Here is a 15683-nt window from a genome sequence, read left to right on the forward strand (position 1 = left end):
ACGCCTGCAACGCCTGCAACGCCTGCAACGCCTGCAACGCCTGCAACGCCTGCAACGCCTCTACTATAGGCCTCCAGCACGCTCGGTAGTATACAATGGAGTAATAGGCGCTCAGTAGTAGGGGTGTAGTACAGTAGTAGGCGTTATACACTATACACTGTACAGCGTAGGCGTAGGGGTATAGGCCGTACGGGCGTTTAGGGGTACAATAATAGGCGTGTAGTTACAAACCTTATAGGCATCCTAAGCAAAAAGTTATAGGCGTGGTGCAGTTAGTGCTATAGGCACCGAGTAATTTAAGTGAAATCTGTGTGTAATATTTAGGCGCTATAAGCATTTTGGTCTTGGCGTTCTGCGAAATAAGCACGTATGGGTGCGAAATACACAATGCCCCGAAGGCTCTCGAACAGGTCTAGTTACCCTAATTAGGACTAGTATAATAAAATTACGGTAATAGAATTAGTACCCCTCCTCGTATATTTATATGACGAGAGGTGTAAAATACGTGAAATAGGTAGAGTAGTGGTAAATAAAATAACGCTAGGGGACTTATAGTATAGTTCTATTTTGACGATCTTTCGAACAATGTCCATTGTATCTCGGCATGACGGGCTTCGGGACCTGCAGATGATTTCGACACTTGTTAATGAAACAACCTTAGGACTTTCTTTCGTTGTCAAGAGCTCGACGTATACCACTCTTGTTACTAGTAGTTGTTGTTTTCTTTTCAATCCTTTTGGTCCAAGGGAAACTACCAGTAGACAGCCAAAACTCCAACCATGCGACCGAGTTCCCGTCTCCTAGCATCGCCGGCCAGCCAGCCATTCCGACCAGGCCAGCGTACTTCTGCTCTTGCGCTCCTCCCACCGATCCCCTTGTACCGTCGCTTACTACGGATCCATCGCAAGAAACTAGACCCGGAAGCCCGCATCTTTGGCGACACATACCTCAAAGCCGAGTTCCGACGTCACCGAGACATCGAGAACCCACTGCACATTGTGGGCTTTCTGACGGAGTGGCAACAGTACGGTCAATTGCTGGAAGGGGATGAATGGAAGGGCGGCAAGATTGATAAAGAGCTCCTGGACAAGATGAGTGATCAGCAGGTTGGACAGCTGTATGAGCTTATGCAGGCGATTCAGAAACGGGGTCGGGATAGTGTGGATGAAGAGGAAGAGGAGGCCATGACTGCGCCAGGTGACGAGAAGCCTAAATGAGTTCAAGTTGGGTGTTCAAATCACACGAAGTTGGAACGCCTGTCCAAGTATGGGGGAGGTTATTACTGCCGCGAGAGCGAGGTGATATGGAGCGATTCGACTCGGATCCTGCTGTTTGCTTGAACAGTGAAGCAATGCAGTGCTTGATTAACTACCAAGTGGTCATGCTGTTTGGTACCAACAGACGAACAGCCCGAGTTCAGTAAGTAAACGGACGACCTTGGTAGTCTGAGTTGAAAGTCGCTTCTTCAAGAACGGACAACTGAATCTCAGTGTACCATCTCGGTCCCGAAGCACCCAAGAACCTTTTGCGACCTGGAAGAGTTTGGATGCGATCAGTCCAAGCTCAAAACAACTTCAAGCTCAAGTTCACACCTCCACCGGCTCGACTCTTGGACACTGAACGCATCAAAAACTAGCAGAGGTTGGACCTTTGTTTCCAGCAAGCGATACCTCCAAGTTTGATACTAGGCAACGCCACGCCGTTGGTCTCACAGCAGCACAGGACAGACGCAGAAAATATGTGCCAGATCGAGTCTTATAGATCATCCACCTGCGGACACAAATGGGTGACCATCGTCAAGCGCTGCGGCAGCCCTGGAACAGGATTCAACAAGGACAATGCCGTCCACTCCTACACACGAGCACGTACAGGTCTTTTGGAACCGAAATACCTCTCGGTTGCAGCGGGGGGTTGTCCAAACTGCGACAAGAGGGGAAACTATGATGCAAACGAGACTCGCATGATCCTTGGTCCCGACAACATTGACGCCAGAGGCACACTGGGGAATGGATACTCCATGACGGATGGGTATGGAAATGTGTTGCCCGTATCGTCTGGACGTCCTTCCCGACCGTATGGTCACGGGTACGGTCCTGCCACCAACAACAACATACAGACAGCATGCGGAGGGACTGGGACTTCTGGGCGTCGTCGACCGAGTCATGGACCTGGACGTGGCCCTGGGGGATGTAGCTTGATGTGATGGAATGGGAGGCAATGAGCGTCAGAAGACGGCAGAAGGCAGAGGGGTTGATAGCAAGGCTGTGGTTTGCTTGCATTCCATTTCTACCCGTACACTCGACGGCGGATCGAGTCTTGACCTCTCCATAGTCCATCCACGTTTCCAAACCTGAGCTACATTCGTGAGATTGGTGAAAAAGAGAAAACTGGTTACAAGTACCTCCAGGACTTGTTGGATCATCTCTTTCGCCGGAAAAGTTTCCAATATAGCAATGTACTCGATTAGCCGATTCGGGAGTTTTGAGAGGCTGCCTCATACCATGGACCAACATCGTTCTATGGCTTGTCCTAACATCGTGGAGCCAGAACGGCAGCCCCGCCGGCGGTTGAAATGAGAAGGTCTAGATCAACCAGGACGGATCAGATTTCCCTCCTCCAAAGCCAAGCGTGGGCGTGTAAGGACCCCGGATTCTTAGCTGCGGGCTAAGGGGTTAGCGATACGGTAGAAATGTGCGCGAAGGCTCGGCACGCGTCAGAGACGCGTTTTACCTTTGTTGCGCGCAGTGATAACCCGCGTTTTTCCCATCTTTACACACAGGTATGCCAACTTGAATGTTGTACAATCTTACCACTAGTAGGCCCGGATTTCTATTATTGGATTCACCGCAGCGGCCGGCAGCTAATAAGTATACCCGAAATTCGTCGCCACAGTCTTTTTGCTTCGGAAACCTCTTCATTCCGACGGTTTTATTTTGGTTTTCATCCTACTGTTAGGGCCTACTTTTGCTCTCTTCCGTTCACCTTTCCCAAGCTCTACTCATGGAACAAGATGACAGGCCGCTAACACCGGCAGAGTTGGAAGTTGCGTGGTGGCCCATGCATTCTGTGCGATCCTTGACCCTCAGCGATCAACACCTAGCCAGAAAATGCCCCCTCACTCCCTACGGCGGTCGTCGCGAGAAAGCAAAGTATGGCCTGGGCAGACTTGATGTTCTTCCTTTGGAGATTGTCAACATGATTCTACTTCACCTGGATATACAGTCCTGCACATCACTGCAACGGACCAACCGTCGAGGATACGACACAGTACATGAACTGCCGCAGCTCCAGGCTGTCATCCGACACTGCCCAAATGTTCTACGTGGGATTCTCGGTACCGAGATGGCTTCCTTTATCGGATACCAACAGCTACTCAACAAGCTCACCTCCCCGACCTGTGAGTCCTGCATTGACTTCGGCGGGTACCTATACCTTCTTACGTGTACTCGTGTCTGCTTCCGCTGCTTTACCAAACTTCCCAACTATCTGCCGATGTTGAAATCTCAGGCTTGTCGTCGGCTTGGTGTCTCTAAGACCGACATCAAGCTGCTGCCATGTTTGAAGAGCGTCCCTGGCCACTACACCATCAACAGAACGAGCTGCCGTCGACGGCTTGTTCTCATTGATACACAGACTGCTCTGCAGACCAGCAGCACTGTCAGTCAGAGCCGCGCCTCTACCGGAGGGACACATGGCACAACATTACCCGCCGAACAGGGCTTGACGGCATGTTCTTCAAGGTTGATAGCCCAAAGAGCGCAAGAAGCGAGGTCGCGGCGCCCGGATGCACCTCGTGTCAAGGGCCCCATTGATACTCTAGCGCAAAACCCTAGGAGGTTCATGGCGATTGTTGAAATACCTTACCTCAACCCTCGGACCGGGAGAGCATATTGGGGGTTTCGCTGCTACGCTTGTAACGATTACTTTGACAACGTCAGACATTCGAAACGTCAGTTCCTGATTGCTGGTTTTAGACAACACATGCGGCAGTGTGGCGGCGTTATCAACGGCGAACATGTGGGCGTAACAAGCGAAGTTGACGACGGCCAACAATCGAGCTTAGCGGGCCAAGAAGACCACTGAGAAACTTGAAATTCAAAAAGGAAATCCCAACCTCACGGCAATCGAAGATCTTTGGTCTCCCTTCCAACGAATGCCAGACACAGAAAAAATTCTCCGGGCCACCCGCAGAGAACTTGGTCCTGCATCATGCTTGTTCGTCATAAGCTCGTATCTTCTCGGTGGCGGGCAATGTCGTTGTTGTCGTTGTTGGCACTTCGGCGCATCTCATCTCTGCCTGGTGTCACCATATGCCTACTACACATGTGTGGCGCATCTTTGGGCTCCCTCCGTGTGACGGGACTGCATTTCACATTGGTGTTGCGGCGTTCTGGGCACTGCAGGAATTTTTCTGGCCTGATGCAGCCACAAGTGTACCGTCGGCGAGCCTGCTCACACATTATCTCGAATCCGTGCGGTCGATACCTAGTTTACAGTGTCAGTCAACGTCAACGGCTCTAGATGTTTTGGAGGAGCAAAATTTGAGCACAAACAAGATTGGTCTCTAAAAGATGCGGTACTTTAATGGTGCAAGTGACTTTTTGGTAAAGGAGTGGTTGTCGATGTTGAGATCGGAGCTTGGGATACTGAATGGTGATTGACCGATACTGAATGCGCAAAGACGTGACCATATTATGTGTTGCAATATACACAACTCTCACCAGACAGACATGATAAACGGCGTTGGCCCGAACAACATGGGACTGAAATGACAGCGCTTTCCCGATGCTGCTAGCATTTCACGCAGCTTGGAAAGAGCAACAAAATGGTGGCAAGTGCAGGGTCGCTGAGATATGCAAGCATTCGCGCCATGGCAGGCGAATCCCGAAAACATGACATGGGATCGTATGAACATCCCGCAGCTGCCACCACTACCCGAAGGCGACTGGAACAAAGGGCATATCGCAAATCACCCACAGCAAGGCACACCTTATTCCTTCCGATATGCAAAGGTCTTCTCATAGGACATTGGAAACCTTGACCCCTTAAAAAAGGAAGGACCTTGCAAAAACTAGCATTGGACAATGGTTCTAGAGAATGAATCGCTTTTCTATTTACAGGTGCTTCGCCTGTCATAGAACAAGACCTCCACACAAACAAGCTCAGTGTCTGCTGCCCGGCTGACTCCCGAAAAGAAGCTCCCTCCCTCCACAGTCGCCTTTTAACCTCTGATTAACAATCCCCGAAACTCCATTTGAAAAAAAAAAAAAGAAAACATCCGAAACCGTAAAAGATCGATCAAGCTCACAAGGGGTATCTGTTGTAGTCCGTCGCTCATAAAGTGCAGGCTGTCGCTCCTAGTACTGTACAAAATATTTGGATGATGGAGAAAAGTCGTCAAGTCATAGAATACATTATCCGCCGGGGTTAGTACAGTTGCTGTGATTCTGTTCTCTAATCAGTCGCTGCAATCCATGTCGGAGAAGTCGTCATCGCTGAACGGGCCATATCTTTCACGGAGCTCCTCCGGATCCTCAAACTGGGTATCTTCCAGTGGATGATACTGATCGTCTTCATCGTGGACATCGGTGACGTAGAGGTCAAGAGCGGCGGCCAAACTGAACTCGTGGAAATCGTCCATGTAGGCGTCTCCGTCGATGTAGTGCATGGGGTACATTTGCTCGGAATCCTCCAAAAGACCGTGACTCGAAAACTCGACGAGGTGTAAATCTCGTCGCATCCGCAAGGTTGCCGTAGGCCACCGCCCATCATCAAGGGTCATAAAGCCCAACCTAAACCTCTCGAGTTCGGTTTGTCTTTTCAACATGTTGAGTAGATAGTCCTCTGTAGTCGACATGCAATCGACGTCCAGCACCTTGAGCGAGGGCCACGTATGGTCGCCCAAGATGTGCTCCATGTTGACACACGCTCCAAAGAAGCCGAAGTCGTCAAAGTTAATGGTCAATTCTTGAAGATCCCGGGCACCGGCGAGGGCTTCCCGAAGGGACCCCTTGCCGAGTTCTCCATAGCAGCGCTCGGCTGAGGAGACGTCCAGGTCGTGGCGGTCATCTTTTTCGAGCCGAAAATTGAGGTCAATGATTTTGAGGTTCTTGAAGGCCTCGCAAATCGAATCTCGCGGCATGAATCCAGTGAAGAACTTGGGGCTGATGACGTGCACTTCTAATGAATGAAGCGTGGTCAGAGGGCAGCCTTGAGGGAAAAGGAGGTGTTTGAGTTGATCTTTGGTGTATCTGGTGTCGGTTTCGATGGGCATTGCACAGTCGACGGCAAAGGTTTCAAGAAATCGCTTCGAAAGCACGTGCTTGCACCGACCAACTGTAGACAAGACAAGCTTGTTCAACCGTGGGAAGCGAGGAATACTAGGGGAGATGAAATCACTGTAGGCACTTGACTTGAGCAATCCCTGTTGTCGCTCGTAGAAGTCGCGGTATCGGTCATATTTGGCAATGATGTCGCGGTTGAATTTGGCCACGTTCCGCTCATACAGTCTCCTCTCTCGAGCAGTAGCGTTCTTCCCGGGGGATTGCGGTCTCTCATTTTTGTGGTGTTCAAGCTCGTAATGGGCCGAGTAGGTGTGAATGCAGCCAACGTTTGCCAGGATATTCCCTTCAAACACAATAGTATCCACGTACTTGTTGAAAACATCATGTTGGGCGATGGCAGCAAGACGTTCGAGCGAGACTTGACTGCAGTGGAACCGCACTCTCTTGACCAATGCCTCCGCCCCGACTTCGGCCAGATGTTTGTTAACTCGTCGTAGACTTGCTACACTCTTGAAGTCCAGGAGGTCGCAGACCTTCAGGAGCACCTCGTCAGGGCACTCTTCCATTTTGACGTTGTGTACTGATGACGAATCGGAGTTACACGGCAGAGAGTAAAGGCTGTTGGGTTTCTGTAACTTGGTGGGTCGGAGGTTGAAGGGAGCGGTGAGAGGAGCACTGAGCTTCGCAGACCCACGGTCTACGGACTGAGAGCTTCGTCAACGCACGTCGAGATAGCTAGTGAGCCTTGAGGCTCCCAGGCGAGAGAAGCGAACAGAGAAGTGGCGGCTCAAGCCATGCGAACAGGATTGTGGATGGGTAAGTGGGAGGAGAGGAGCTTCAAAGTCAGCAGGTGGCTCCCCTTATAAACGAGAGATGATTTTCGTCGGAATATGGCAAGTCTTTGATGGGAGATGCAGGGTGAGAGATACAAGCGGCAGCAAAGGAGCCAGGCACAAAGGCAGACGAACTGTAGCTCAGGCTGTGGTCGGGATCAAGCAGCTCAAGGATAATGGGCGCAGCGCAGTCAATCGCAGTCAGTTGCGGTCACTACTGGCAGTGGCAGCAGATGGAGAGAAAGACAGCAAACGGGCAGGTCACGAGTTCACCTTCGACTGCCAGTGCCACTGGCTGCAGTGGTGGCACACAGACCTGGCCGGCACCTTCAAGTTTGGGGGTCATTAATCAGCAGGCAAGGCATTCCGCAACACAGCAGAAGTGAAGCGGAAGCTGTCTGTTACAAGTGGTCTACGAACTTGAAGTCAATAATGTTTTAATGCCGGAGTTACTTGAATGTATACCACGCGCATCAGCATTCGAGGGGACTGGACAAGGAACCGTGTATACCTGCCTCTCAGGCTGGCAGTGGGCTGCATCCCTGCCACCGCCTATTGACCTTTTGGCCCAACTTGCCCGATGGGATAGGAGGACCCTTGAAATCGGTGGGCAAGGTTCCAGGCAACCCTACGGCGGCGCGTGGGCGCGTAAAGTGGCTTCGGGCTGATCATGGGTCACCACTGCAGGTGCCGCTCAGGCTCGGAAGATGGAGAGGACTACAGTGTATACCTAATGGCACTAGCGCCCTTGATAGCAGCAATAGTTAAGCTCTATCTTTGTGCCCGGCCAGTAAAGTGCTCCTAGCTCAATGCTAGCGGTAGTTAAACAACCTGAAACTCAAGCTTATCACTCGTGCCACATACTAGTACCATCTTGACTACTAGTAACGCCGCGCCCCTCCACCTCCCGGCCAACCTGCAACCAGCCTCCAGCTTCTAACCGCGCAACAACTGCATCCACAGATCTACTTCTACTACTAGTACAACGAGTAAGGCATCGTGCAGTATAACGATGCTTGACGTCTCTACCTAATTACATCTGGCGGTACCAAGCCTGGTTCCTGCGCTTATAGCCTCAATTGCAAAAGTGACAGATCCTTCACTGCCCAACCTGAGTCCTGACTGAACCACTGCTGTCTCTCTCCCCGTTTGACCCTCGACCATTGACAACTTCTCTCGCCAGTAACGCCTTATGCTCAGCTAACAAAGACATCACTGGCTCGGAGCATTCGCTCTGAGCCTTCCGTTGGTGCCCAAATCAAACATTGTTCTCCCTCTCCCTTTACACAAGGTTCCTGGCCGGTCTCGAATAACTACATCATGGAATCTGGCGTACTGAATCAGGACGGCCCTCAAATGGCAAATGACAATGGACCCCAGATACTGTTGGCAAAACATTTGAATGGCAAGAAGTCGGAGTGGGACGCTATTACTGCGCAGAAGGAACCTCTACGGCTTCTAGACCTACCTGTCGATATCCTACAGGCAATCCTGAAAGAAGTAATACACACAAACGACCTGACGTCGCTCGCCTTGACACACTCGGCCCTTCATGCGCTCGTGATACCTCATATCTATTCCAGATTCGATATCGTTTGGCCCGATGCGAATGCCACTTTTGAGAATCGGGTGGGCGTTGATGCCCTGACATATGGTCTGGCAACTCTTGTCATGGCTCATGATGTGTTTGGCGAGGCTCCATATCAACAACAGTCCCAGCATCATTGTTCACATTGCGGCCATTCCAACCCGCAGCCCAATAGGCCTCGCAGGATTCGGCGGGGGAACTATTTCGCCCAATATACTCGCAAGTTCAGTCTCGGAAATGGCCCTGCGGATTGGGTCCAGGAGTATCTGATAACAAAAGAAGGCGGGAAGATGCTAGGCACGCTCGTGGCACTCGCAGTTGGCAGGATGCGCAATCTTGAGGCTTTCATCTGGGACATGCCCACCGGCGTCCTCCGCGATGTGTGGCTGGCCTTGGCATCTCTTGGGAACCGTGATGACGGACAGGAATGTCGTCTTGAGCGAGTATGGGTACGATGGCATGACAATCAAAACGATGGACCCTTGACTTCACCTCATCCGGCTATCGCTCCAGGACCGCAGACCCCAAACATACCTACCATTCTTGCCAACTCTATGCACTCTCTATTCCAAATCCCGCCGTATCCTCGGGTCGAGTTTCCGACGTTTTCAATACTACCGCCACTCAGAAGTCTGAGCGTTCTCGACATTGACGAGTTGCCTTATGCCGAGGAGATGAGCGTGTTGATCGAGAGGTCGCTTGGAAGACTGAAGGAGCTGCGAGTAGGAATGTCAGCAAATGCACAGTTCGACATCTGGGCATTGCCATCGGAGGAAAGGGCTCCTGATCTATCATCGATCATGTCTGGACTCAGCGACCAGGCACCTCGGCCTGGGGGAATTTTGGGCGTGCTCGTACACCGGTTCTGCAATGCCTTCTCTCCACAACCGAGCTCCATAATTTCAGTCCAAGTCCAGAAACACACCGGAGGCATGCCTGTTGAAGCAGACTATACTCCACATCACCAGAGGATAGATGAGGCAGGAACCTTGGTCAACCCCTCAGAAATTGACCAACTCGGTCTGCTGTTTTCCGCACACAGCATACATAACAGCGATGATGTGCAGACGCATGATCAAGACCCTATGTCCAAGCGAAGTCCTCCTCTCACTCAGCCACAAGCCCATAAACCACACCATGCGCAAAGGATTGGGCATCCACTTCATCCGTCCGGCAGAGATAGTGCCCCTTCCCGAAAGCTCCAACTGGAGTCCTTTGAATGCGAACGGGTCTTCCTGTCCATACCCGTATTGTCTCAGGCAATTGACTGGTCGAGGTTGACCACACTTACGCTACTAGGCTGTCGAAATCACGAGCAGTTGTGGAGAGCACTTCGCAAACGATTCACCCCAATGAGTCGTAGGAGAGTGTCCTCGGCGAACTTCAAGACGCCGTCCAACGCCAATATATTTGCCAACCCGTCAGCGTACGGGCATGCAACGACGAATGCCAGCACGCCTACATCGGCACCAGCTGCTTCAGAGTACACATTGAAGCTAAAACGCCTACACACCGACACTGTTTCGCCTTCGCTCATTGCCTTTATCAGAGACACTCTGGCACCAGACAGTCTCGAATGGCTCTTTCTGCAACGGAATCCGGCGTACAAGCCGCCTGTCACGATTGAGATGATCTACAAGGGTGCTATTCGACGGCACCGCTCGAGTTTGAGGAAGTTACTCATCGACAGCACCTTGAGACTCGACAACCCAGGCAGTCCAGACGCTAGTCCCCGCAGTAACTGGCGGCGGTGGGTGGCCAACCGCGAGCTCATCACATGCATCACCAGTGGCAAGATGAAGCTGCGCGAGTTGAGCATGTCGATCGATTACAAGGACTGGCATTACTTCTTGCGGCGGTTGCCCTATGCCACTACTCTCCGGTCGATGCATATCCCACATATCGTCGGCTATGTGCATGGCACAGTGCACCCTCGTGAAGCAGCCTTACAAGTGCTCGACATTGTCGCCTTGCGGCCCGAACTCGAGCTCTGTTACCTAGGCGTGGAAAATCAGTGTTTCGAGATTCTGGAGTATGCGGAACCGCCACGCAAGGCGTCCCGGTCCGGGCTGGACTCAAATGTCGCTTCAGGGGGGTTTCCTGGCAGTGGCATGGTCCAGCATTCCGGAGATGATATAGAGACCGACGCACATGTCGGTCCAGCAGGGGGCGGCGGCGGTGGGTTTGTTGACCATCACCATCATACCCAACTCCACAACCTCCCGCATAGCCATGCGCATCAGCATCAGCATGTTCATCATGCGGATGATCAAGGTGGTGAGGACGGTCACGGTGGTGGTGGTGACGACGAGGGCGGCCACGAATCAGCCAATTCCAGCGACCTGGAAGCCCTCTCCGACCCAGGTGAGGGTATCAGTGACGACGAGGACAGCGATGAGAGCGACGACCAAGGTGCCGACGGCGACGGCGGCGGCGGCGGCGGTGGCAGCAGCAATCGACGCACCAAGCGCACCTGGCGGCTGCGAGAGATTCTATTTTACGATGACAAGATATCCATTTTCAAAGCGAGGCATGGTCGGTTATGATGGGCTGGCGAGCGATAGGAAACGGGGCTATTCTAGTGTACCTAGGTGTTTGGTAGGGTAGGGTACGGGTGGGGTACGGGTACCCAAGGGACAACGAGAGGCGCAGGGCGCGAGAGAAACCTCTTTTCTCTTCCCTCTCTCTCTTTAAGGGTCATGTTGCATTTCTTTTGCCGAGGAGTCTGAGTAGGCCAGAGACGCTGGAAGTGGTGTGCATTGTCGGTACCTACGTATTGTACCCACTTCCTACCCATCAGGTAGGTAGGTAGGTAGGTAGGTACCTGGTGAGCTCTCGTTGCCTCACCTCACGTTATGTACTACGACAACTTGAACGACTAGATAGCAATTTTCTCAAATGAGAGAAGGCAAAAAAAACCCCCCTGAACAGTTCGGGAGTAGGTAGAATGGTCACGTCCATGCCACTGCAGCTACATAATTCCTGCTTGTACACTGGCAGTACACATACATACCTACTAGGTAATTCCTTAGGTAACTCGTGCTTGTATACCTGATTTTCTATTACGGCAATGGGCGATCGACTTCGCTAACCCAAGGATATGGGTAAAGTACTAGGTAGTAAGGTACTTGATACTGGTAGTACAGCGTACCTGAGTTATTTAGTGGATATATGTACCTCTTGTCATGGACCTTGCCAGGCTTTGGAATCGAGGTGTTCTCACTACCTTGACTCGAACCTCTCGACATATATACATACACTGTATTTATAGTACAATATCTCAATCACAGGCTATTACCTCGGTCGGGTATAGTTGATCTGCTTATTTAGTACTTTATCGTAAAATACTAGTAGTGGCGTGTTTCAGGAACCTACAATAATATACTGGTCGGGTCCAAGTCCAAGTTGGTGTCCAAAAACGTAAAACATACAACAACTAGGCAGACATGAAAGAACCTGTCGATCCCTTCGAGTCATTCTTGGGCGCTGCTCGATGCGGCCTCCGAGCCCAAATCGGCCATCCCCTTGCACTTGCCACCAGACAAGTGGCCGTTCCTTGCGGTTGTCCTCGTAAATTCTGTTCCGCAGTGCGGGCACACGGCCTTGGCGGCACTCCCACTCTTTTCTCTTTGATGCCTCAACAGGTTCGAGAACGTACTGAATTGCCTGCCGTTGCATCCGTGGTCCCAACACTGCGGTTTGGGCCGTGACGGCTTGAGCTCGATCGGCGTGGGCGTGGATTCCAAGGTTAAGTTGGCCGGCGGAGGGAACGGTTGTTGCATATCGTCCAACGTGTTGGAGGGGAGACGCGCCGCCGGTGGCGGTTGATGGAGGGTGCCACCGTCCTGAGTGCGCCCCGTCGACCTGTAAAGGGCATACGACGGTCCGATATCAGAAGTCGGTTGTGGTGGGGGTTGTTGATGTATATCCATCATTGACACGCCACTGGAAGGAGTTAAAGCCTCGGCGGACGCGTAGAATCCTTGAAGGTCGACCTCCTCGTTTTTCCTCTGCCGCTGTTGCATCGTTGCAACCGTCCTCTGCGATATTCTGGGGTTCGATGACATAGAGGAGATGACCATGTCATTGCCAGCTGGAAATGCCGTCATCGACAAAGGTTGCTGCATGCTATATGTTGTAGGCATTTCGTTGTACATCGGCGACGGCATTGCCAAATCAGGCTGTGAGGGTATCGTAGGTATCAATGTTGAAGACTGCATTTGCTGTAACTGTAATTGACTCTGCTGGGCATAGGCTTCTAGAAACGCTTCGCTTCGACTCAGACTGCGCCCACGCGCAGCGCCAGCCCGGAAACTGTAATGCCGTATAGGTGTTCGGTCACCAAAGGTTGCAGCGCTTGGGTTTACTCGCGGAGAACGTGACGCTTGTCTCTGCCCTCGAATCGATGGGTTCCTGTGCACTGTTTGAGGCGACGCCATCAGTGGTGGTTGCTGTACGTTATGGGAACTGTAAGATGGGTGGCCAGAATGGCCGCTTCCAAAGCCTGCCTGTCATCAGTACATCTTGACCATATTATCATAATAGTTTTGCATTCTTACTGGGAGGCCCATCGTGCCCATAGGGGAGTTGTTCTTGAGTAGGGACAAATTGCAACGCCGACGTCGTTAGAACTTGAGCAGCCATCCTTTTCAGCCCTTGTTAGCAAACTGGAGCTTAATGTGAACGCCGTGAGAGACCACGAACCCTTGTTTTTGCAGTGCAAGTTGAGCCGCGTTTGATGGCTGCTGCTCACCTTGCGGTGATTGTTGTTGAGCTAACGTCCAGGCGTATTGATGGGCAGGAAGAAGAGGATTTTGTGTTGGCCGGCTCTCTCCTATCTGCTGCAACTGCGTAGACGGCTCCCCCAGTCTCCTTGCCGCCGGTTGCTCATGTCCGCTCCAGTATCCTGCTGGCTGAAATCCCTCCTGGCCAGTTGCGCTTGACCCGCGGCTTGCTCTATAAGCCACGCCTTGGGCGTGGCCGACTGGGTACCACGCGCTCGAAATGGGAGTCGATGAAATGTGAGGTGTCAACTGCTGCCTTTGATGCGCAATGTTGACCGAAGGGGCGGCCGAGCTTGCTGTTTGCAAGCTCGAGGGGACTTTGGATGTGGTTATCGGGAAACAGACCTGGATCGAGACGATATCCCCCGTGTCGATAAGCGAAAAGGCTGGCGGCGAACGCTCTCCCTCACCAAATGGCTCAATGCAACCGAATAAAACAACATCAAAGAGGGCAAGGAGTACTGCTTGCTGGTTTTGTGCCTAGTCGTGATTAAATCGGATTTCGCGTGACGGCAATATTCAATAACCAGCCGTTGTGATTTAACCTTGGCACGGCTCGTCGACGGCACTGAAGGGCGTGCTGGTGGACAGACTACTCAGACCGGACCGTTGCTGATGGCACAGGCCAGCTAAGTCTCGAGGGAGCAAGCAGCTTCTTTCGAGTAACTGCTGTCCTCGGCGCGGCCCTGCAGTCGTCGTAGGCTCTCTGAATCGGCGTGGGATGCCAATCCTGTCCGGGGGCCTAAGCGGCGTCTAGCGTAAGAAATGCACTTAGGGCACCATATAGGTACTTTGCGATGTAACAGGTTGGTCGTGAAATAGAATGAATGGCTGATGGAAGATGACAATGCTGATCCAAGAGATGCCAGCCAAAAAAGATACTTGCGCAACAGTATATTGGGAAAGCCGGCTCTTCAGTTAACAAGGATTAGAGCGGCATTTGGCACGAAGCCCACGTCTCCACGCAGTGTTTTAACTCCCCATGATGACCCAGCGGGACGAAGACGGACGAAGACTAGAAGAGGTCCAAGTGTGGTGCACGTTGAGCCAAGGATATGAGGAACGAGGGCAAAGCAACAGAATGGTGGACCGGCACGACGCAACGTCGGCCGACTCACCCACTCCACTCACAATGCCATTAGTAGGAAATCGAAAAGCACACAGCCACAGTCAGCATTCTGACTTACAGTATACTAGCTCGGCAACGGTGGGGCCATGCTGTGACGACGGCACAGTATATGTCTCTGCATCATCAGCCATGATATTGCCATGGTGTCTCTATGACCCAGTAACCTGACAGAGCCCGAATACGAGCGGTCACATGGTGGCTCTGGGTAGATGGCCGGCGTACGGCGTCTGAAAGGTCCGTCCCCAGAAAGTGCAATCAGACGGACGATGGAGTAAGCAAGAGGCGGGCGCGGTGCCCAGTCTCTGAGAGGTCGGGGAGAAGGCAGGGCTCGGGTCAAAGCAGACGGGTAGCCCAGTTACCATTCAGTAGCAAACATCCGAGCCCCAACGCCTGTCAGCCTCGAAGCCGGAAGGGCACCGCTTAAGGAGACAGCCGCACTCGATTTGCATGTAACTGGCTTGGGCAAAGGCGGTGATGTCGACAAATCTGCCACCGTTTGAGGATAGCAGCTTTCTACCCGGCTTCTCACGGTCAGTGCCGGCCAAGTGAACAGATCACATACCAGAGGCACTGGCTGAGTGACACCGTTTCCACGGGTGACTTGCACATCTGGCCCGTGGAGCCACACGAGGCATGGGAAGATAGCGTGCTGACTGGCTAAGCGTAGGTAGAGGTAGGGCAGAGTGATGGTGAGAGGACGATGACTTGGACGACAGTGGCAGCAGTTCGGCCCCAGAAAAAGGGGGCTAAAATAATAGGGCGCAGGCAGCGCAGTTTCTTTTCTTGCCGTACTAGTAGCCGCAGCTGCGCCCGCAAAACTTCCCCCAAAAGTCCCGCCGACTGCCGCTTGTCCGCTTCCGGCCCAGGGCACGTGATGTGATTGGCCAGCCTCACACGTTAAACTGGACCTGAACTCGGAACCTCACGTCAGGCTCCATCTGGCTACTGTTTAATAAGCCTCGTGTGGTACCTTTAAATAGGTACCTGAGATTAACGAGGCTCACTGACAGCGTAGCGTTTGTTATTTTGGTCACATCTACTCCGCTATACTACCAGCTACCACTG

The 15683-nt window shown here is 52.2% G+C and overlaps 6 protein-coding genes across 6 annotated transcripts; 4 read left to right on the forward strand and 2 right to left on the reverse strand.

Moving 5' to 3' along the window:
• Nucleotides 1-779: 779 nt before the first annotated feature.
• HMPREF1120_06019 (uncharacterized protein) lies at nucleotides 780-1217 on the forward strand (the record flags this gene model as incomplete). Its single annotated transcript, XM_009160214.1, has 1 exon — nucleotides 780-1217. The coding sequence occupies one exon, from the start codon at nucleotides 780-782 to the stop codon at nucleotides 1215-1217; it is 438 nt and encodes a 145-aa protein (XP_009158462.1).
• A 521-nt stretch (nucleotides 1218-1738) lies between these two features.
• Nucleotides 1739-2198, forward strand: HMPREF1120_06020 (uncharacterized protein; the record flags this gene model as incomplete). The annotated part of the gene is made up of 2 exons (XM_009160215.1): nucleotides 1739-2085; nucleotides 2117-2198. The coding sequence occupies 2 exons, from the start codon at nucleotides 1739-1741 to the stop codon at nucleotides 2196-2198; spliced, it is 429 nt and encodes a 142-aa protein (XP_009158463.1).
• An 802-nt stretch (nucleotides 2199-3000) lies between these two features.
• On the forward strand, nucleotides 3001-4083 carry HMPREF1120_06021 (uncharacterized protein; the record flags this gene model as incomplete). The annotated part of the gene is made up of 1 exon (XM_009160216.1): nucleotides 3001-4083. The coding sequence occupies one exon, from the start codon at nucleotides 3001-3003 to the stop codon at nucleotides 4081-4083; it is 1083 nt and encodes a 360-aa protein (XP_009158464.1).
• A 504-nt stretch (nucleotides 4084-4587) lies between these two features.
• HMPREF1120_06022 (uncharacterized protein) lies at nucleotides 4588-7542 on the reverse strand. Its single transcript, XM_009160217.1, has one exon. It carries the CDS (start codon nucleotides 6848-6850, stop codon nucleotides 5459-5461), a length of 1392 nt encoding a protein of 463 aa, XP_009158465.1. The 5' UTR covers nucleotides 6851-7542; the 3' UTR covers nucleotides 4588-5458.
• Nucleotides 7543-8437: 895 nt separating this feature from the next.
• On the forward strand, nucleotides 8438-11251 carry HMPREF1120_06023 (uncharacterized protein; the record flags this gene model as incomplete). The annotated part of the gene is made up of 1 exon (XM_009160218.1): nucleotides 8438-11251. One exon carries the CDS (start codon nucleotides 8438-8440, stop codon nucleotides 11249-11251), a length of 2814 nt encoding a protein of 937 aa, XP_009158466.1.
• Nucleotides 11252-11741: 490 nt separating this feature from the next.
• On the reverse strand, nucleotides 11742-15347 carry HMPREF1120_06024 (uncharacterized protein). Its single transcript, XM_009160219.1, has 3 exons — nucleotides 13410-15347; nucleotides 13265-13350; nucleotides 11742-13209 (listed from the first exon to the last, which is right to left on the reverse strand). Exons 2-3 carry the CDS (start codon nucleotides 13347-13349, stop codon nucleotides 12179-12181), a joined length of 1116 nt encoding a protein of 371 aa, XP_009158467.1. The 5' UTR covers nucleotide 13350; nucleotides 13410-15347; the 3' UTR covers nucleotides 11742-12178.
• Between the last annotated feature and the right edge of the window lie 336 nt (nucleotides 15348-15683).

The sequence above is a fragment of the Exophiala dermatitidis genome (genome assembly GCF_000230625.1).
Source record: "Exophiala dermatitidis NIH/UT8656 unplaced genomic scaffold supercont1.5, whole genome shotgun sequence".
NCBI classification, from domain to species: Eukaryota; Fungi; Ascomycota; class Eurotiomycetes; order Chaetothyriales; family Herpotrichiellaceae; genus Exophiala; species Exophiala dermatitidis.

Bases quoted from the DNA above. Each gene is read 5' to 3' on its own strand.
- HMPREF1120_06022 (XM_009160217.1), bottom strand. From the start codon at position 6,850: ATGGAAGAGTGCCCTGACGAGGTGCTCCTGAAGGTCTGCGACCTCCTG.
- HMPREF1120_06024 (XM_009160219.1), bottom strand. From the start codon at position 13,349: ATGGCTGCTCAAGTTCTAACGACGTCGGCGTTGCAATTTGTCCCTACT. The intron at 13,210-13,264 runs GTAAGAATGCAA...GATGACAGGCAG, and splicing joins TGGGCACGATGGGCCTCCCA to GCTTTGGAAGCGGCCATTCT.